This window comes from Gracilinanus agilis, chromosome 3, assembly GCF_016433145.1.
Source record: "Gracilinanus agilis isolate LMUSP501 chromosome 3, AgileGrace, whole genome shotgun sequence".
Lineage (NCBI taxonomy): Eukaryota > Metazoa > Chordata > Mammalia > Didelphimorphia > Didelphidae > Gracilinanus > Gracilinanus agilis.
In genome coordinates this window covers 594,096,023-594,118,744 of record NC_058132.1, presented here as the reverse complement: position 1 = coordinate 594,118,744, position 22,722 = coordinate 594,096,023, and the positions used below count along the sequence as shown (strand labels likewise).

Here is a 22,722-nt window from a genome sequence, read left to right as displayed (position 1 = left end):
GCTGTAGTTTCTTGGCTAATATTTTATTTAAGATTTTTGCATCAATGTTTATTAAGGACTTTGATCTATAATTTTCTTTCTCTGTTTTTGGTCTTTGTGTCTTAGGTGTCAGCACCATTTTTGTGTCATAAAAAAATTGGTAGGATTCCTTTCCTTATTTTGCCAAATAGTTTATATAGTATTGGGATTAATTGTTCTTTAAATGAGCACCAGTTCTAAAGTGCCTATTTCAAACTGGATGTCCTATGAACATTTCAGACTAAGCATGACCAGAATAGAACTGATCTATCCCCTCTAATTTTACTTTTAATCTAATCTTTATTATTATTACCACATGTATTCTATCAGCCACCTTGAGTATACACCTTTGGTGTATTTTTTGATTCCTGTTCCTCTCACCCTAGATAGTTGCCATATCTTCCAATGATGGCATGTCTAGACATCTAATGATAGCATGGCAAGATTATATAAAAGGTTTATCTATTATTTAGTGGACTTTAATATAACTTTTTTTTGGTTTTATTTTACTTTTTCCATTAATAAGAATTTATTCTCTCCTTCCTCCTGTGGCCCCCTCATTGGAAAATAAAACCTTTTGTGTGTGTGTACACACACACACACACACACACACACACACACACACACACACAATCTAAACACATTCCTACATTTGTCATATCCAAAAATGTATGTCTCATACATTTTCAGTCTATCACCTCATTTTGGAGGATGACAAGCTTGTTGGTTATCATTTCTCTGGAGTCATGGCTGGACATTGTGTTGATCTGTTTGTAAATATTTTTGAGATTTAAAAAAAGAAGAAATGTTGAAAATCATATCATAATATATAACAAATTTATTAATAAAATTATTAAAATAAGAACAAGACAAAACCTTGTATACTAAGTTGCCATGTTACCCAGAAGTATGTTATAGTAAGCCCAATTTTCTGGTGAAGCTTTACTCTCAATGTACAGAAATACACTTCTTACTAACCACTCATACTTATTAATTTACTAGCATGGTATTAGTAGGAAACGTATCTGGTCACCTTTGCTCAGTCTGGAGTGCTGCCCTGCAGTTGGGAAGATCTTGGAATTCAAATATGGCTTCACATACTTACTAGCTATGTGATCCTTGGTAAGCCACTTAGTCTCTTTGCCTCACTTTCATCAGCTGTAAAATGGTGATAATAATTACCTACCCTCCTACGATTTGTTGTGAGGATAGAATAATATTTGTAAAACCTTTACCAGAAGGGGGCAACTAGGTGGTTCAGTGGATTGAGAACTAGACCTAGATAGATATGGGAAGTCCTAGGTTCAAATTTAGCCTCAGATAATTTCTAACTCTTTGACCCTGGGCAAGTCACTTAACCTGCATTGCCTACCTCAGACAGCTCTTCTGACTCGGAACCAATCCAGAGTATTGATTCTAAGATGGAAAGTATGGATTTAAAAAAAAATCAAATCAAAACAAAAAAACAAATTTAGCAGAATGCTTGACACAGAGTAGGTTGTATATAAATGCTTATTCCTGTCCTTTCCTTTCCCTTTTTGAATTGCTTATATAGTTGTTGAAGCCTGGTTTAAGATATATTCCTTGTGAATACAATGGAAAGGAAATATGATTGACAGGAGCTATGGTCATCAGGACTTGTGGCTGTGCTGTGTCAGTCACTATCCTATGGCTGTCCTGCTTTTTTGAGATTTTCCAGAGGGTTTTCAAGGTTGATATCACTAAATTTGAGCTAGAACATAAACTGATCTTCATTTCTCTACATTAGTTACATGCTGCTTTTTAAAAGAAAATCCCTTTTTATCTTTACTTGAAAGGAAATGTCTGCCCTTTTTTTTGGAGTCTACTTAAGTTACAAAAGTATTTTTTTCAATCCTGTTAGAGGTACCCAACAAGATGCTTAGTTTTTTGTACTCTTAAGTTTTTCTTGAAACTTGAACAGATGATGAGATACAAGACTTTTGTGGAATTGGCATAATGTTCATCTCATTGTATGCCAATATTTTTATCCTTTATGTCAAAAAAAAAAGTTTTTTCTTCCGGGGTTACTCCCTATCCATCTTTTTATTTTCACTTATTTTAAATTAAGTAATTATTTTTTCTCTTTTTAATTGTCATGCAAAACACACTTCCATATTGGTCATTATTATAAGAGCACATTCATAAATAACAAAAACTCCCAAATAAAACCAAAGATACACACATGTGAACAATAACTCCAACAGTTCTTTCTCTAAGAGGTGAATAGCATTTCCCAGCAAGTCTTTAAGGATGGTCTTAGTTCATTGTATTGCTGAGAGTAGCCAAGTTTTCACAAATAAATATCATTCAAAATTGTTGTTATTGTGCATAACGTTCTCCCAGTTCTGCTTATTTTGTTCTCCATCATTTCTTGTAGATCTTTCCAGCTTTTTCTGAGATCATCTTGCTTATCATTTCTTATAACACTAGTATTCTATTACCAACATATATCACAATTTGTTCAGGCATTCCCCAATTGTTGGACATCCCTCAATTTCTAATTCTTTGTCACCACAAAAAGAGTAGCTATAAATTTTTTTGTACGAGTAGGTCCTTTCCCCTTTTTTATTATCTCTTTGGGAAACAGACCCAGTAGTGGTATAACTGGATCAAAGGGTATGCACAGTTTTATAGTCCTTTGGGTCTAGTTAGAAATTGGCATCTAGAATGGTTGGATCAGTTCACCAACTCCACCAATAATGCATTAGTGTCCCAATTTTGCCATACCCTCTCCAAAATTCACCACTTTCCTTTACTGCCATATTGGCCAATCTGATAGGTGTAAGGTGGCACCTCAGAGGTTTTTTTTTTTAAATCCGGAAAATTTTGTTTAATTAATTTAGAGTATTTTTACATGTTTAAAAGATTCATATTCTTTCCCTCCCTTTCTCCATCCCCTCCTGTAGCCAACCGCAATTCCACTGGGTTTTACATATGTCATTGATCAAGAACTATTTCCATGTTATTGATATTTGCACTAGGGTGCTCATTTAGAGTCAGTATCCCATATCATATCCCCATCAACCCATGCGATCAAGGACCTTTGGAAAGGTGGGCCAATTTGGATTTGGGAGGGAAAGGGGAGAGGATAAGGGAGGATTTGGGGGAAGAGGTATGAATTGGAGAGGTATTGATGAAAGGAAATTGGACCTCTAAAGAGGTATATGGCAGAAAGAAATGAAAGAAGGAGACAAACAGTGAGGAGGAATAGAGTAGATGGAAATGTACAGCTAGTGACTGACATCGAGTGTAAATGGAATGAATTTACCTATGGGAAGAAAATGAGTAAAAGAAAGGACCTGACAATTGGTTGTTTACAAGAAACACACTGAACATGAGAGACACACTTAAGATTGAAGATGAGATTCTGGAACAGAATATACTATGCCTCACATGGTCCAGAGAAGGCAGGGAGAGTAGTCATAATCTTTAATAGAGTTGGGGATAAAATGGATATAATTGGAAGAGATGAACAGAGTAACCATATTATGTTGGGAGGTATTATGGGTAATGAAGCATTATCAATATTTGACTAGTATGTCCCAAGAGGTATAGCATCCAGATTTTTAAAGGAAAATCCAAATGAAATACATATGGAAATATTAACTGGAGAGCCCACACACACTTACATGAGGCTAATAGTAGATCTAAGGCTGAGTATATATTAATCCAAACATAGTTTCTGGTGGGATAATAATAGTTTAGAGAGCCTAAATATTCTAAAAAAGTCTTACTTTAACAAACTCGTTCTATGGAGTTAATTCTGCATTCTGAGGGGCTGTGACATTGGAACAAAAGTTGCACTGGGTATGATCAAATTGGAAAGACTTCATTTTGGAAAGAGTTTGTTCCTGGCAAAAGCTTGCATCTATTGCCTATTTAGTTAAATGTGACCCAGGTAATGGATGTTAACTGAGAACTAGATGGGTTAAATTGATCAATTTAATGCTGTTAAAAACATGGCGAAACAAGGCTGATATTACATTGGTCGAGCAGCTGTGATTTTTTTTTTTTTTTAAAGAAGATGGAAAAATATGTTAGGAATTATAAAGCTAGGGGCAGCTGGGTGGCTCAGTGGATTGAGAGTTAGGCCTAGAGAGGGGAGGTCCTAGGTTCAAATCTGGCCTCAGACACTTCCCAGCTGTGTGACCCTAGGCAAGTCACTTAGCCCCCATTGCCTAGCCCTTACCACTCTTCTGCCCTAGAACCAATACCCAGTATTGATTCTGAGATGGAAGGTAAGGGTTTAAAAAAAAAAAAAGAACTGTTCAAACATGTTTACCTAGGAGTCCAATTACTAGGATTTGGCCCTAAGGACATTATTGAGAGAGTAAAAAGCTATGTATGCACGAAAATATTCATGGATGCCTTGTTTGTAATTTAAAAAATGTCACTAGGAAAAGAATAATTTTTAGATAATCTTAATCTGAAGTAACAAAGTAAAATTTTTAAGAGTATTATATAATAGTGAATATTTATGAAATTATTCTCAGCCCCAGATCATTCTAGTATTTTATATAAATGTTTAAATGACCACTTACCCAGTATTATATCACACATGGAAGCTCACAGAGTATATATGCTTTAATTTTTTTTTTTTTTTTTGCTTGAACCAGCTCCATAAATTGATAGGAGAAAAAAATCCATAACATTTATAGCACTTTGTTCTTTTTAAAGTTATACTGGTAGAATAATGAAATGACATGTCTTAAAACTTAGTGCTTTTGGTGAGTGGGTAAATATTTATTAGGTTGACTTGCTGTCAAAATTAGGAATAAATTAAAATTAAACTTTCTCTTAATAAAATCATATTCATTAAAAAAATCAAAGCCTTTATAATTTTTCTATGTATCTTTTAGAAAGAGTCTTCAAGGGGAAGACATAGAGAGAAGGAAGACATCAAAATTACAAAGGAGAGAACTCCAGAAAGTGAAGAAGAAAATGTAGAATGGGAAACTAATAGAGATGGTAAGTTTAAAAAAATGAGAAGAAAAAAAATTTGTTTTTTTGCTCCGTTAACTCTTGATTATTTACCTTGTAGATTTTCTATGATGTTAGAGGCCATTCTATCTGTTATCTTTTAGTTTTCTGTCAGGCTCTTGTATATTTTGCTTCATTGTGAATGATTGATGTTTTAACAGGAAATACTTCCTTGAGTAGGTTAAAATAGGCCAGATGCTAAGCAGTTTTCAATAAGCCTTTTCTGATTTATCTTGGGAGGCCTAGGCATCCTCCAAATCTTTTCATGAGAGCCTCTCTGATCTAGAGTGATCTAGAGTTCTGTTATGTAGTAACTAGTCATCTTTGTAGATTTCATTCTATTTCCACCTTAGTTTGGGTCATGGTCATTATGTCATTTCTCACAAGTTTTAGTACCTTTAGGAGTCTTGCAATCAGATTACTGACTGTAAATTCTACATTAGAATTTTCAACTAAATTTTGGCTTCATTCATTCTTTACATATATATATATATATTTACATATATATATTTTTGCATTTTGTATTTTATTTTTTAGAAAAGTTTTCCTTGGTTACATGATTCATGTTCTTACTTTCCCCTTCATGTGCTCTCTCCCCCTCCCCCCCCCAATAGCTGACGCACATTTCCATTGTTGTCTTTTTTTTTTGTAATATTTAATTTTTTTAAGAAAAATTAAGCATGGTTACATGGATTCATGTTTTTACTTTCCCCTTTACCCACCCCACCCCCATAGCTGACATACATACATTTCCACTGGTTTTAACGTGTCATTGATCAAGACTTATTTCCATATTACTGATAGTTTGCATTGGTGTGATTGTTTCGAGTCTACATCCCCAATCATGTCCACCTCAACCCATGTGTTCAAGTGGTTGTTTTTCTTCTGATTCTCCTCTCCTGTACTTCTTCCTCTGAATGTGGGTAGCATTCTTTTCCATAAATCCCTTAGAATTGTCCTGGGTCATTGCATTGCTGCTAATACAGAGAAGTCCATTATATTCGATTTTACCATAGTGTATCAGTCTCTGTGTACAATGTTCTTTTGGCTCTGCTCCTTTCACTCTGCATCAATTCCTGGAGGTCTTTCCAGTTCACATGAAATTCCTCCAGTTTATTATTCCTTTGAGCACAGTAGTATTCCATTACCAGTATGTACCACAATTTGTTCAGCCATTCCCCAATTGAAGGGCATACCCTCGTTTTCCAGTTTTTTGCCACCACAAAGAGTGCAGCTATAAATATTTTTGTGCAAGTTTTTTTCCCTATGATCTCTTTGGGGTACAAGCCCAGTAATGGTATGGCTGGATCAAAGGGCAGGCAGTCTTTTAGTGCTCTTTGGGCTTAGTTCCAAATTTTGCCTTAATTCATTTAAAAGGTGATAATACCCATTTGAAGAATATTTGTAATTGTCATAGCACAGCTAGATTTATATTGTAAAGTAAAAGAATGTCTTGGGCTTAGGATTAAGGAACTGATCCATTTAATATGTTAGAGTATGAACAACAGTGAAGTCCAATAGACCTTACATCTAGAATGCATAGTACATTGGATGTTCTTATTAGTTATCTAATATTTAAAAATTTAAATTCACTCATTAAATTTATCTAGCATATCTTGAGTATCTACTAGATGTATGTTTTAAGTATCCCCAATAGTGGCTGAAGCTCTTTGCATTTAATTTTATTTGAATACTTGTTGGGAGTCATTTTAAGGTCTTCTAGTTTCATTCTCCAGTACTGAATAGAGTGCTAGATGGGAAATCAGAGGACATGAATTCAGTACCTGGCCCTACCTGAGAGACCTGACCAAATCACTTGACCTTACTACCTTATTTTCCCTATGTGTGAATTAAGGCTCAGTCACAAGGATTCTAAGGCCTTTTCCATCTCTAAATTTTTGTGATTTTCTGAACCTAGGGATTACTTCCATGCTGTAATGAGACATTGAAATAGCAGAGCTTCAGTAGAGGCATTATATTCATATATGCCTAGTAAATATTTTTTGAACAAATGAATGTTTTACTGGAGTGGTGGCTTTTACTGAAATAGTGCTTTTATTGAAATAACACTTTCAAAGTCCTTCCCCACAGTTTCAAATAAGAGTAGTTTACATTTTACATAATCTCTTAAGATTTACAACATGTTTTGTATCCATTATCTCATTTGATTCTCATAACATCTCTGTGAGATAGATATTATGGCTATTAATTACCCCATTTTGACAGGTAAGAGAATTAGTAAATTTGAAGACTTATAATTTATCCATGGTTACCTAGCCTAGTACAAGTCAGAAGTGATATTTAATCTAGGCTTCTTCTGAAGTAAAGATGCAGGACTTTGCACTAAATTCATGATTATACTATAAGTGAATCAGTATATTTTGTGGATGAAATTACAAAGTAAGTTAAGGTGAATATGTGGAGAGAGGTGAAATGGGAGACATTGGGGAATGGATGTGATGCATCCCTATCAAGTCCATGGATAATAGCAAAACGATGATGATTTATGTAGTCTTTTGGAAAGAATTGGGTCTGGGATGAGGAGGAGGGAGCAGAGAGCTTCAGGGCAGTGAGAGAGGCAGCAGAAGGAAGGGATTGAGTCTTGGGGATTGAAAGGGCAGAGTTTCAATTTAACAGCAGGTAGAGGATGCCACTTATGACTGCTCTCTTGAAGGAGAAATTGTACTATGATGTGAATTGAGGATCTTTAAATAGGTTTAATCTAGGGAGATTTGTTACATTGGGAGGACACTTTGGGAGGTCATTTTTTCTGAGAGAGTATTGTGTCTCTATGGACAAAATCCTTACCTTGGAGAAGAGTTGCGTGAGCTTTTATGGGTAGTACCCAGCCAGAAGGGGGAGAAAGGGGGTCATAGACTCATCATGACCAATAGGAAGGAAAATAGTTGTGGAGAGTGAAAGGGCCAGAAGTGGAAGGTACATTTTAGGATCCAGTATTTTCTACATATAGTGCTATTGTTTTCTTTTTCAGTATTGACTAAGTTTTATTATTCCAGTTTTCTATTTACCTGCAATGGCATTTTAAAAAATTTAGTAAACCCTGAAAAAAATATAAGATTGAGGCAAGAATTTTCAGGCTGAAGTTCACAAAGCACTATGAGAAAACATGAAAGATCAAGGCTAAGTACTGTTCATTCTGATTGACCTCTATTCTATTAAAAAAATCAATTAATCTAGAATATTTTCCCATGGTCCCATGAGTCATTCTAGCTTCATCCATTGAATCCCAGAAATCCCACTGTAAAATAACAGATATAGCCCATGAATCAAGAGATTAAAATTTCAGAATAAAATAGAAAGGAAGGAAATAAAGGAAGAGAATGAAGCAAATAAAAACTTCTTAGGAGAAGGTGCAATAATAAAGAAAACTAGCAAACAAAAGGAGTTGGAGAAGAGAGAAGATTTTGAAGTAGCTGCTTTATCAAATAGGGAAACAGAAGAGACAGAAGAATAAATATATATAAATAAAAGAAAGGAGGGGGAAGAAGTAAATGAAGTAAAACTCAAACTCCTAGGGTAAGATGTAGATCAGTGGTAACAAGGAGGGGAGCTAATAGGGTAGGGGAAGGAGAGACTTTAGGAACAGATTTGCATCAAAATATTTTAAACAAAACTAATAGCAGGGACAAAATATGCATCTGCAAGAGATGAGAATAAAAACTTTGAAAAATGGGCTAAATAAATAGAGGAAAACATAAACCCAATTCTAACTGTAAATGTGAATGATAAAATCAAAGGAATGGCAAAATGGATAAAAAGATAAAAACTCCACCATCTGTTGTTTATCAAAAACACATCTAAAAGCAGCAACATAATCAGATCAAAACGAGAGACTGGAGCAAAATTTGCTTTCCATTAGATATATTTAAAGAAGTTGCAGAAGTTGAAATGATGCTATCAGACAAAGCAAAAAATGAATAAAAATTCATAGTATCACTAAGTATAAAAAAGAGAATTACATTACGCTTAAGTGAATTGTAGACAATGAACTAATATTAGTATTAAACACACGGAAGCCAAATCCCATAGCATCTCAGTTTATACTGGAAAAATTAGAATTATTAACTAAAGGATAGAATTAATTATAAAAGGCACAAAATGACTTCAATTACATGGAACAAAAAAGCTTTTGTATAAACAAAATCTATAGCTGGAATAGAGAGGTCAACCTCTTCTAAAGTTAAGGTATATAGATAATCCAGAGACATTTAAGATCAAAACTCCAGTAGAGGAGTGTTGTAAGGACATGGACAGTTTTCAAAAGAAGAATAACAAACTTAACAACCAAATGAAAGAATGATCTAAATCATTAATAAAAAGAGAAATGCAAAACAGCTCTGAGGTTTTACTTCATATCCTCCACATTGGCAAAAGTAAGGGAATAAATAAGAGGGTTGCAAAGTATATAGAAAAATTGTTGTATTTTTGGTGGAACTATGAATTGGTTTAATCATTCTGGAAAGCAATTTGGAATTATGCAAAGAAAATGACTAAAATATTCATATCTTTTGATCTAGAGAATCCACCGCTAAGCATATACTATAGGGAGGTCATTGACAAATGTAAAGTAAATATAGCAATACTTTTTACTGTAGCAAAAAATTATAAGAAAAGTCAGATGCCCATCCATTGAGAAATGCCTAAACAAATTGTAGTGTGAATATAATGGACCATACTGTAAAAAAACAAAGACAAAAACCACACAGTGAATTGATTATCAGTACAGAGAAGCTTTGGAAGACATGTAAATTGATGGATAGGTAAAGAGATCCAGGAAATTTGGTTTCAGCAAGCAAAAAAATAGAAACTGAATTCAGTGAAATTATAATTTCCAAATTATAATAAACCAAATCATACCTTAAAGAAGTAAAAATATCAGTAGTCAATAAATATTTAAGCATCTGCTCTTTTCCAGACATTGTGCTAAGTGATGGTGAGCTACAAGTCTGAAAAAGAAAGATGGTTTCTGCCCTCAAAGTACTTACTACAGGGGAGGACAACAAAAGAAAGCTGAAAGGGGAAAGGTGGGGAAGTTGAGAGGAAATTGCCAGGACTTGGAGCATGTTGAGAAAACCAAAGAAGTCCAAAAGGAGTGCATATGGGTGGGAAATGTGATTTCTCAGATGTCTCTCCTGTCCCCTCACTTTAAATAAAGAAGTTTTTGGCTGCACCCTCCAGTCAGAGGGACAGCGGGTACTGAGTTAGCAAGGTGTGAGGGCCATGGTTAATTGGAACTTGCATTTTGCTAGGTGATGAGATTCCTAAGAAATACGTTTACTGGGAGCATGGAGCAGACATCAAAGAAATCCAAAATGAGTTTAGCTGGGATGAGATGTCAAGAGATACGAGAAGATATTTCTTCCCTGTTTCTGTGCAGAGATATGGGAATATTATGAAGTATAATGCATAAAATATCTTTAAAAATATTTTAAATGAATTTTGTGAGCTATTTCCTCTTCTTTTAAAAATAGAATTCTTTGTAAAGGATTGGTTTCAGGAAAGGAGAAGAGGGGAATAGGAGAACATTGGGAAATGTAAGTGATATAAAATCAAAGAATCATAGATTTAGAGCTAGAAGGGTCCTTAGAAGCCATCTTGTCAGTCTAGACTAGAGAGATTAAGTGATTGCCCATGTTACAAAGCTTATAAATGTCTGAGGCTATATTTGAATATGTCTTCACTGTAGGTCCAGCACTATAGTCACTATCCCATAATATCCATAAAAATTAGCTTTAAAAAAAAGAATTAGCTTTAACACTTTCTTCTTGGTAATATCCTGAAAAAAATATCAGCTTTGAATTTGGGGCCATTTGCTTATTGTTTCCCTGTGTCTTCATATTCCCATTTTTAAGTGTTAAAAACAAACTACTTCCCAAAACTTGAGGAAATAGCTATAGTGTAATGTATAATATATATATTCATTGAAAATATTATAGGAATAGTGTAGTCTTTCATTTCTGGGAATTTTTAGAAATATGAATTATAAGGAAAGATAATGACCTGGGTGTAAGAAGACATGTGTTCCAGTTCTACTTTGCACATACTAGCTATGTGACCAGGGATACATTTAACCTCTCTGTGATTCTCTCTCTTCCACCCCCTTCCTTTTTCTTCACATTCTGTTAGTTATCGTAGATAATTGTTTTAAGTTGACAAAATTTGTTGTTTGAATAATTATTTTTAGTTTTTAATTCTGATGTTTAATTAAACATCTTAATGTTTGTTATGTAAAGATTCTCAGTGCTGGCTTTTATCTTAAAGATTCTGACAATGGAGACATTAATTATGATTATGTCCATGAATTGTCATTGGAAATGAAGCGCCAAAAAATTCAGAGGGAACTAATGAAGCTAGAACAAGAAAACTTGGAGAAGAGAGAGGAAATAGTCATTAAAAAAGAGGTGAGTTCATTATCCCAATTTTGCAACCACAAGTAAAACTGAAAATAATTTTGCCATAGAGAAGAAATTTCTAAATTTCATTATCATCCTAGAATTCAAATCTTTATTACTACAATTCATCCTACATTAATTGGAATGTTTAGGAAATAGAGAGGCCAATTGATTCTTCTGTTTCAATTAAGAATTCCTGCCTAAGGATTTTATAGAAATCTTTTTTTCTTCTTGGTTTCAATTTTATTAATTGAATTATTTTAAAATGTTTATTTAGGGGCAAACGGATAGCTCAGGGGATTGAGAGTCAGGCCTAGAAACAGTAGGTCCTAGGTTCAGATCTGGCCTTAGACACTTCCTAGCTGTGTGACCCTGGGCAAGTCACTTAACCCCCATTTGCCTAGCCCTTAACACTCTTCTGCCTTGGAGCCAATACATAGTATTGACTCCAAGATGGAAGGTAAAGGTTTAAGGGGGGGAAAATGTTTTGAAAGCAGAGAATACAGTAATTTATCATGATTTAAATATGCATTTTGAAAATGTACAGATATATAATTGTGATAGAATATTTTTGTGGTATAAAAAATGATCAGGTTAATTTTTTAAAAACTTGGAAAGATCTACATAAAGTAATGAAGAGTGAAAGTAGTAGAACCAAGAGGACATTATATACAGCTACAGATATAATATTTCAAGAATAACTTGTCATTATCCAGCTCCAGAGAATGAATTGAAAAATAGAAACACAAAAGACCCAATCTATATATACATATTTTTTTTGATGTGTGATACATTCTATGCTATGTGGAGTAGAGGGCTGAGATACCTGGTAATAAAACTATTAAATGAATAAACTAAAAAAAAAAACACATTTGTAAGGCATTTCAGTGCTTTGTTTATTGGAAGGTTCATTCTGTGGACTCTGATGGTATAGAACAGTGATGCTGAGCCTTTTAGAGATGGAGTGCCAGACCCCCCATCCCAGCTCCCTAGACTGAGTGCTGTGCCTGTCCCTCCCCGAAATGCTGTCCCCCCTTCCCCCATGCTGGGTATTTCTCTCCCCCTCCCTTCCTTACCCCACACAAGGGAGGGAGGGAGTGCTCCCATTGGGCTGCTGGGCAGAGGGGCCAGGGGATGTGAAAAAATATCATCAGGCACAGTGGAGAGGGGTAAGGGAACATTGCCCGAGTCCCTTTACCTTTCTAGTAATGAACTGTGGGGGTGGGGGGTGGAGAGGAAGGATGGCTGAGCGCCATCAATTCACCACTACTGTGGAAGATGTCCAAGAATGACCTGAATATATACTGATCCTAAGAAGTATTTTTTTTTAAATCTGTAGCTCATCTATTAGCTTACTTGTTTGTCTCTATGAAATGTTAGGTGTAGGGGCAGCTGGGTAGCTCAGTGGAGTGAGAGTCAGGCCTAGAGACAGGAGGTCCTAGGTTCAAACCTGGCCTCAGCCACTCCCAGCTGTGTGACCCTGGGCAAGTCACTTGACCCCCATTGCCCACCCTTACCAATCTTCCACCTATGAGACAATACACCGAAGTACAAGGGTTTAAAAAAAAAAAAAAAGAAATGTTAGGTGTATATAGAAAAACTTTTTATCTGATGCATTAAAATTTTATTATACTTTGTTGTATTAAGATATTTTGTAGGAAAATAGTTTTAAATATTAAATATGCTTTTTAAGTAAGGAGTTTAAAAAAAAGGCAGTGTTTTTATGTTGGAAGCTAATTTTTTTTTATGATCTAAAACTTTATTATTCTTAACTTACTAGTATAATCCATTACTAAAACTTGTCAGTCTTTTTTTTTTTTTTTAAGATTTCTCCAGAGGTGGTTAGATCAAAATTGTCTCCATCTCCTTCTCTAAGAAAGTCTAGTAAATCTCCAAAGCGAAAATCAAGTCCAAAGTCATCCTCTTCAGCTAGCAAGAAAGATAAGAAGATAACAACAGTGTCTTCTCCTCTCTTGGACCAACAGAGGTCAGTAGGTAAACATGCATTGGAATAAGAGCCATAGTTTTTCGAAATTTTAGCTAAAAGACAAAAATGTTACTCCTTAGCTAATTGGCCAAAACATTAATTTTTATTTCCTCTTTAAACCTTAAGTCTCTAGTCCAGATTTGTTGATCTGGACAATTTTGTCTTATATTTTTATATCACATTTAGTTTCTCGTCTAAACTACTTGTTTGTATGTAAGAACACTCTTTTATGAAGTGTTTTGAGCAGAGCCAGGAGAGCATTGACTTCAGAGTCAGAAGATCTGCCTGAGTTTTCATCCTGACAAACTTTAACTAGTTTTGTGTTCTTTGGAAGGGCAGATTTTACTGAACATATCCTATTAGTAAAATGAACATGTCGTATCAGACAATTGATATAAAAATGTTTTGTAAACTAATAATTGTTATGCCAAGATAAGATTTAGGGAAGATGATGATAATAAATGAGATACAAAAGTAATAGGAGAACTGCCAAATAGCCAGCTTCTTTGGGGCTGTCTTGTCCTGAGTGGGGAGTGAGCCTTTGAAAACAGGAATGGCCTAACATTCCAAACTCTGCTTCACATGCCATCAGACCAGCTACCCTACCCATCCTGACACCTGGTCTTGCCAACAGCAGTGCATATTCCAATTCCAACCCTGATTTCCATCTCCGCTTTGGAAACAGTAATCTAATCAATATTGCCAGTGCTTCAGGAAAGGAGTGTGTGAATTGAATGACTCTCCTGTTATATAGTCCAACTTCCCAAATCAAAACACCCTTATTAGATGTTAACTTCTACTAGAATGTAAGGTATTTGAGGACAGGGATAGTCTTACTTTGATTTTTATATCCTCTGGGCTTGGCATATAGCTAGCTCATAATAAATGCATTCATTCATTCATTCAATTACTTCAAGAAGGAAATGAACTACAATTCAGTGGCAAATATCAGATTGGAAGAGGGTAATTTAGGAAGCAAGGAAGTGATTTAAAAGTGATTGTGGGAATACTTGTTTGTCATTTCACTCCTCTTATTTATTTTATAGCCAAATCTTACTGATTTTATTTGTGTAACAGCTGAATATAGCTCCTTTTTGCTGCTACTAAATGCTTAATCCAAATTTTGTTAATCAAATGGCTAGGTCTTCTTGCCAAAATTATCCATTGTTAATTATATTTCTGATAGCATCTTCTCTCTGTTCTTCACTCATAACATGTCTTTATGCTTTTGCCTTGAATGTCCCTCATTCCTGGAATGTATCTTCTCCTCAAAGTCCCTCTTGTAATTTATGATGTAGCTAAGACACCATCTTCTATATGAAGCCTTTCCTGATAACCCCAATTGTTCATGGGTACCCTCTCAAATTGCCTTGTATTTAATGTGTGCAATTATACACACATGTATTATCTGTATGTTATATATTATGTTAAAAGTTAATAAGTACATTTTGCAATGTATTTATTAACTATGTGCTATATTATTATTTTAAACCCTTACTTTCATTCTTAGATTCAATACTGTGTATTGGTTCCAAAGCAGATTGAGCAATAAGGGCTAGGCAATGGGGGTTAATTGACTTGCCCAGAATCACATAGCTAGGGAGTGCCTGAGGCCAGATTCGAACCTCCCACCTCCAGGTCTGCTCCTTATACTATATTATTACATATGTACTATATTTTATGCAGTATATTTATTTGTAATTTTCTCCCATTAGCATATAAGCTCATTGTTTCATTTTTGTAGTTATATCCCTATTTCATAGCACAGTACCTGGCAAGTAAGAGTTTAATAACTATTTGTTGTTTAATTGACTGATAAGAATCCCTAGTTTTCCTTCAAGACTCAGCTCACATGCCATGTTCTATATATATAAAGCCTTCCATTATCTGCCTCTTTTTGTTTTCTAGGTGGTTCTCCTCTCAAGTTACACTGTATTATTTTTGTAGATGTGTCCTCTGATAGTCCCTGTTCTCAAAGAATTAACATTCTGTTTCACTTTTGTCATTGTATCCCTAGTGCCTTAATTAACACTGTGCCTGCCACATGGTATAAATCCTGAAATGTTTGCTAATGGATGCTGCTTGGAATCTCAACCCCCTTCTCTTTCAAAATTATGGTTTCATGACTTGCCTTCTCTTCAAAGTTCATTTATGCATACCTCATGATGATGTTTCTCTTTTCCTTAATTTTTATTTTTTATCCCACTGTTACATATTAATAAAGCAATCTCATTTTATCAGACTTCCTTAGGGAATCATAATAATATTTTATATATCTCCATTAAGGTCTACAAATCTTTTTCCTTACAGCAACCCTGTGAGATAGGTGTTATACATAGTACTAACATATGAGAAAACTGATGTTTAGAAATATTAGAACCTAGACTTAGACCCTTGTCTTCTGATTCCAAGTCCAGTGTTGTCTCTACATGGGCTGTTCCAGGTAAGTGAATTATCCAGAAAAAGAAAGCTTTGCCAAAACATTAAAAAAAATTAAGTGATATTTTGAATGATTTAAAAAAATACAATATAAGCTAATTTGCTGTAATAAAAAATATTTTTTTCCTGATTCATATAAACCAGTTATTTTTATAATATAGAACATAGTAACTCCCTAAGGTCCTATTAATATGTTCCCCCTATTATATATGATTCCAAACGACTGTGCCTGTCAAACATGAATTTTCCCTTCTCTCAAATTTTGTCATTTGTCACTTCTTAGTTGGTCTGTTTTCAGTAGAAATTTTTGTTTCTATCTGTTGTCTAGTTTTAATGGAAGAATTATGGTTATGGGAAATTAGATAAGGTCTCAGATTTATAAAAAGTAAAAACATGTAAGTCTACTTCTAAATACATGAAATATCTACATTTTGATCAGCAAAATTTCCAGTTAAACAATTTGACCAAGTTTTGATTTGATTAATTTGATTAATATACAAAACCATAGGTATTGATAGGGTTTTTTGTTTGTTTGTTTGTTTTTGCTGCTTAGAACTTTTTCTCCTTTTGGATTCTAAACCTGATACTTTAGGTTCCTGAAAATTGGTCCATATAAATGGGCTGTTTATGTAGTTTGTTTGAATGACAATTTATACTTTCCAAAATTCCTTGCTTATTATCTTGTTTGGATGTTATAGTTGTTTGTTTAATGTACAAGATGTTACTGTAAAAGAAGACTTGTAAAAGCAAAACATCTTAGAATTTAAACAGGTAAAAGAGTGTTGTCTCTTGCTCAAATATTTTTTTGATCTCCTTTTTTTGACTTGTCAGAGCCTGCAGCATCTTGTGAATAGCCTGGCTTCGTTGGTACCAGATTTTTATCAGACTTTTATCCATTGGAGGGTATATTTGGTTTTGAAAACTCCATGTCACTTTGAGCCTAAACTTTTAATAATAAAATGGGTCATTCTTTTTAAAGGCGTGTGACTATTTTTTATTTATTATATGAAGTGGTTATTAATAGCAGTACAGGGTAGCCTATTCTACATTCTGATTGAGTAAAGTAATCAACACATGCCTATTATTGAGTAGTATGATTATTTTAGTAATTGGCTAAAAGTCATTATAGCCTTGTGATTAAAGTGACTGATATAATTTTTGGTCAAAATAGAGACATTAGCCAGTTATTCATAGAAGATTATTTAGACCTGGAAGTAATGAGACTGATTTTCTTTTGTGGTACATATATAGACCTAGAAGAGAAATTAAAAATAAAAGTTTGCACAATGACAAATGAAATTTGGTTATTTTTTGCTGCAGCAACTGTAATTCTCATTGAACATTTCACCAAACCACATCAGTAAAAGGCAGCAATTTTCTTCAACAGTATTTCTTTTAAACTCTAGTTTGTTATTCTAATGCAATTATCATTTAACTGATTTTATAATATTCTTATTGTATATATATGTATATATGTGTTTATTTGCAAATATAAATGTATATGTGTATGTTACACATATATTGTATATTGTCTTGTTTGACTTGATTTTCATCAGTGTAGATGAGTTGGTGAGATTTCTCAACCAGTGCAGATCTATACTTTTTCAGCAGTTTATAGTCTTATAATTCATATTCTTAATCTCAGACCATCCCTACCCTATCAAAAGCTTGGACTTTGATCCTCTTTGGTTCCTCTGGGTCTGACAGTTGTGCTTTTGCCTTAACTTGCCAGAACTTCCCTTTTCCTGTGGTCTCTTTATCAAAACCTTGTGTGGAAACTTTCTTTTTCTCTTCCCCCTTTTACAAAACCTTGTGTTTCCCCCATCAGAATGTATAGGCCTTGAGGTCTTATTTGTACCCTTGGCAATTAGTACTGTACCTGGAACTGGATAAGCCTTTAGCAAATCTTTTCTTTATCTTTCTCTTTCTATTAAAGAGTTGTCTGAGACTTTGAGAGGATAAGCATTCATGTATAATTGATTCTTGATAACATCTTTGATACATACCTTGCCACTGTGGCCTTTCTTTCATTTTATATTTGCTACTTATATTCTAGGTTACGTTTTTTTAGTCCTTTAAATCTGGAACTAATTGTCTCCTTTCTCCACACTGGTAATGACTTTCCCCTTCAAATTTCAATTGTACTTATTATGTAATATATGTTATAGTCATTTGTTGTTTTGGTGTCTTTTCACTTAGGAGACTGTACATTCTGTCAGGTCAAGAACTATGTCTTTAATGAATTTTTGTATCCTTCCTGTTGTTCAGCACAGTGCTTTGCACTCAGTAGAGGCTTAACAATTGAAAAAAAGTAAGACAATATTGATTGTTTTTGACTGGGCTTCTTGTCTACTATATATTGTGAATCAATTCTTGGATTTCTTCTAACATAAAATCTCCTAAATCTGTAACATGTAGACATTTGTCAATGAAATCCATCTTTAGGGGAGATGCTAGGCAATGAGGAGGAATAATAGAAACTATAGAGGATGGACTTCCAGCCCTCATGCATCTATCTTGAAAATGATCTATGTGATCTTTGATATAAGCATTCCTGTCTTCCTAGTGGAATAACCATTTATTTAGTAGTACAAAGATTCTAATAGTAGTGGATTAACAGCTGCATAACAATAGTGCAAACTATACATAGAATTTAGAATAGTGATGAGGGCAAACTTTTTAAAGAGGGGCCAAAGGAAAGGAAATGCTCATCTGTCAGTCTGTTTCTAAGGCAACTCTTTTGAAGTTTCACTGTATTGTATCCTTCTCATTGTATTTGTCAGATTAGGAATAATGTTGCAGGGCTGGAAAGAACATTTCAGGGGGCTGCATCTGGTCTGCAGGTTGTAGTTTGCCCATCACTGGTTTAGAACATACTTGGTAACATATTTTTGAGATATAGCATATCTCTGGGTATAACCTTTCTTTTTTGGTTTACTCATATAATGAACTCTTATTTCTGGTAAGGAGAGGAGTATTGGAAGACAGGGCTTACAATGATGAGTGGAATAGTTTTGATTATTTGATTAAATGCCTCCTATCAACTACCTGGATTACCTTGGACAGAACATTTAAATTCTCTGGGACTTTTATTTTCTCATCTTTAAAATTAGGAGGTTGTGTTAGATGGCTTCAGAGGTCCCTTCCAACTCTATGATCAAACTTTTTAATCACATAGTTGCTATTTTTGAATTCTACTTGTTTTGAATTTTTGAATTCTCCTTATATTGTGGTATTACGAGTAATTAATTCATCCATATAGAGACAGAAGTGGAGATAAGACCAAATGATTTGTAATCTATAGGTAGCAAACCCTAGATAAAAATTCATTAAAATTTTAGTGACCCTTAAAACCAATTGAAAGTGCTTGGCACATAGTAAGAACTTAATGATGCCTGATTGATAAAAAATGTTTAAATGAGCAAGTTGGAGGGGGAAAAGGAACTGGAGCTTTATGCTTTTGTGCAAGTATTTCATATAGGAAAAACTAAGGAGTAGTCTAGGAGAGAATGAACTTGAGAGATTTAGAGAAGAGTTTAAGATTGAAATAGTAATTAAGCAAATATTAAAGCTTTTTTGGCTGAGTTTCCTGCCTCCTTCAAATTTTCTTAGATTAATATATGTCTTATGTTTGGAGTTAACATCAAAATGCCAGCCTTCAGAAACAGGGAATGGCTAGGATTTAGCAATAAGTGTAAGTAAAGGATTAAAAGAAATATGTGAAATTTATTTGTGATCTATAAAAAAGATTTTGAATTAAAAATATGCTAGGATTAAAGACATTAACTAAACTTCTCAAAATGTAGTGCTATGTTAGGTGACCATACAGGAGCTAAATAATTTGTGTTTTAGTTAAAGAATGAACAGATTAATACTTGGTTGCATCAAAATCATCCTTGTTAATGATATGACCAATTTGAGTAATTTCATTCCCAGGTTTCCTGTAGTCTAGACAATATGAACAGATGTGACATGTTCATTCTGTGATCTTGCATCCTGAATTGTTCCTTACTTTTTGTGGTAGGGGAAAAATTGACATGCCTAACATAATTCTTTATTTCTTATTGGCATGCCTACCTACCATTTCTACTTTTTAAAGTATGTAAATAAGCATATTAAAAATGAGGCAGTTAAATTTTCATATATGATGCTTTCTTCGATTTTACTAATACTATTTATTGAAAGAATCTAACTTATAAAATCTCATTTGGATTTGGAAAGGTGAGCCATTAAGATATACTAACTTAAAATAGTCATTTACCTTTTAAAGATAAAATGATACTTTTTTGATACCATTAGGAGTTCTAAAAGCAACCAGAGTAAAAAGAAAGGACCTCGTACTCCTAGTCCACCTCCTCCTATACAGGAAGAAACTGCCTTGGGGAAAAAACATAAAGAAAAACATAAAGCAAAAGAACGGGTTGAAGAAAAGCCAAGAGAAGGGAAAGATAGAGGAAGGGATTTTGAAAGACATAAAGAAAAAAAAGAAAAGCAGAGGTAAGTAGGATTGTGTTCCAAATTATGATCTTGTTTTACCCTTTGGATTTTTCTTGTTTTGTTCATTATCCTTTTATATAATGTAGAAAATTAACATTTGACAGACTTTTCAGCTGTAGCATATTTTAACCCCATGGAAAACTGAACTGTTAGATAAAAGTATAAAAAAAATTCCCTACTTTATCAGGGAGTTCAAGAAAAGAATACCTTTTCATTGAAAATTTATTTTGAAATAACAAAAGAAAAGGCCAATCTTCTAAAATTTCTCTTGGACTTCCAGATTTAAAAACTGAGTCATCATAGGATCTCTGTTAGACCATGTTCATTTTAAAGAAGACATTGTCAGATAGGTACCTTTCCTCTCTTCTTGTGACAGTAGAGATGCTGTTTCATGCTATAAATGCTAGATGTGCAGGATTAAGAAGTTGTGAGGGACAACTCAGTGGCAGAGTGGGAACACTAAGCCTGGATTTGGGAGGACTAGGGGTTCAGATTTAGCTTGACACTTCCTAGCTGTGTGACTCTGGGCAAGTCACTTCATCCTCATTATCTTAGCCGTTATCACTCTTCTTCTTTAGAACCGATTACTTAGTATCAATTCTGACAAAAGGTAAACATTTTTTAAAAAGTCATGAACTTTTGATATTCTATTTTTTTCCTATCAGATGTTCTGATGGATACTATTTAGGTAAATCTCATAAATTTTTCTATTGCTTAAGAAAAAGATTTTTTTTTCTCCTAAAGACAAGTTTTTACTGTTTTGATTTCCTGTTAGTCTGAAATATCCTTGGCTGCTAGCTGGTTAGTTTTCAAACTCATATTTTTACATAGTTGAAGTCTTCATAAATTATGGTTCCTTTTTTTTTTTTTTTTTAAAGAAAGGTAAAGGATACAAACAACTTCTGCCTCAATGTGTTCAATCTGTAGTTTTCTTGACTTTGTTGACTCCCAGGTAATAACTACCATTTTTTTTTAGTAATCATTTGTATACCTTTATGAAAGTACATAGTTTCACAAAGTATATTATTTGAATTTATGAGTAGAATCTTAGGGAGTTAAAAGAATCACCTTAATTGGTTGTGTGAAATCATGCCATTTTGTGCTATAGGAGAAAGATGTTCAGAAAATTATGTAATTTAAAAGTTCAGGACCTTCAAATTTCTGAACACTGTCATTTTGGATCTATTTCTGAATATGTCTTTTATCTAATAACCAGCCAATACCAACTTTATAATTCTGGGATTAGGGCAGATATTGGAAGCAGATATCAGATGATTGGGTTAGTTTTTGAGGAATTAAAAAGTAAAAGTGACATCTAATACCCATTTTTATTTTTAGAGAACAGAAATGAGACTGCTTATCTGTTTATTGGGCTTGAGGAAGCCATTTGCAGTTTGACACATAGTGAATGCTTAATAAATGGTTGTTGCCGGGGGCAGCTGGGTAACTCAGTGGATTGAGAGCCAGACCTAGAGACGAGAGGTCCTAGGTTCAAATCTGGTCTCAGACACTTCCCAGCTGTGTGACCCTGGGCAAGTCACTTGACCCACACTGGCTACCCTTACCACTCTTCTGCCTTGGAGCCAATACACAGTATTGACTCCAAGACGGAAAGTAAGGGTTTTATTTAAAAAAAAAAATGTTGTTACCTTGCATTCCTTTACAGCACTTGACCGCCTGACATTATTATTTTTTTCTATTCCTAAATAAATTACTGGTAAACTGGCATTTTAAAGACTGACTATTCCATTTTCTGAACATGCTATATGGTAACTCTTGTGTAATCCGCAATTCCTTTTATGCAATAGATGTTGTCCTGAACTGTGACATCAGTTAAATCATTATAAATGAAATCATGTTTCAATTACCTTATACTATCAGGGCTTTTTAAATCTAAATTTTTGAATCTATGGTGATTTTTAACATTTTGAACACCTTTTAGCTTAAGTTTCTTTGTCTTCAAATTCTGGGAGTTGATTTAGTAAACACAGTGTATTGAAAGAGCTTATTATTTTGAGGAATCCCATTGTAAATACTTTTGTAATTTGAATAATCATCTCCTACAAATTAGGGTGTGATTATTTTTAAGTAGTTGTTTTTTTTATTAAGTGGTGCTTACCCATACCTCAAATTGAGTACAACTAAAGAAAAGGGTATGATTTTTGTAACCCCAGGGTATTTAATGCCCTCCATGGCCTCTGTCCTGGTTCTGTAGCTCCATTGCTTCCATTTTGATACTAGCAACTTTCAACTTTACAGTCATCCTCTGACTCTCTGTTAAGAATTCTAGGGGTCACTTCCATATGGCTCAGATGAGAGTCAGGGCTCACAGCTTGGACTTTTGACTGAGATATTAGAGAAACAAAA

General features: G+C 34.1%; 1 protein-coding gene across 7 annotated transcripts in view; it reads left to right on the top strand.

Annotated features, from left to right (window-relative positions):
* The window catches only part of ZC3H13 (zinc finger CCCH-type containing 13), a 79,435-nt gene that overhangs the window by 9,819 nt on the left and 46,894 nt on the right, over positions 1-22,722 (top strand). For 6 of the 7 annotated variants that reach the window (XM_044670622.1, XM_044670626.1, XM_044670629.1 and 3 more), the window contains exons 4-7: positions 4,899-5,007; positions 11,302-11,441; positions 13,259-13,419; positions 20,158-20,355. In XM_044670622.1, the coding sequence (XP_044526557.1) occupies positions 4,899-5,007; positions 11,302-11,441; positions 13,259-13,419; positions 20,158-20,355 (608 nt within the window). Of the gene's footprint in view, positions 1-4,898; positions 5,008-11,301; positions 11,442-13,258; positions 13,420-15,759; positions 15,863-20,157; positions 20,356-22,722 lie in introns of those variants that run through there. The other variant, XM_044670628.1, reaches the window with a different exon arrangement.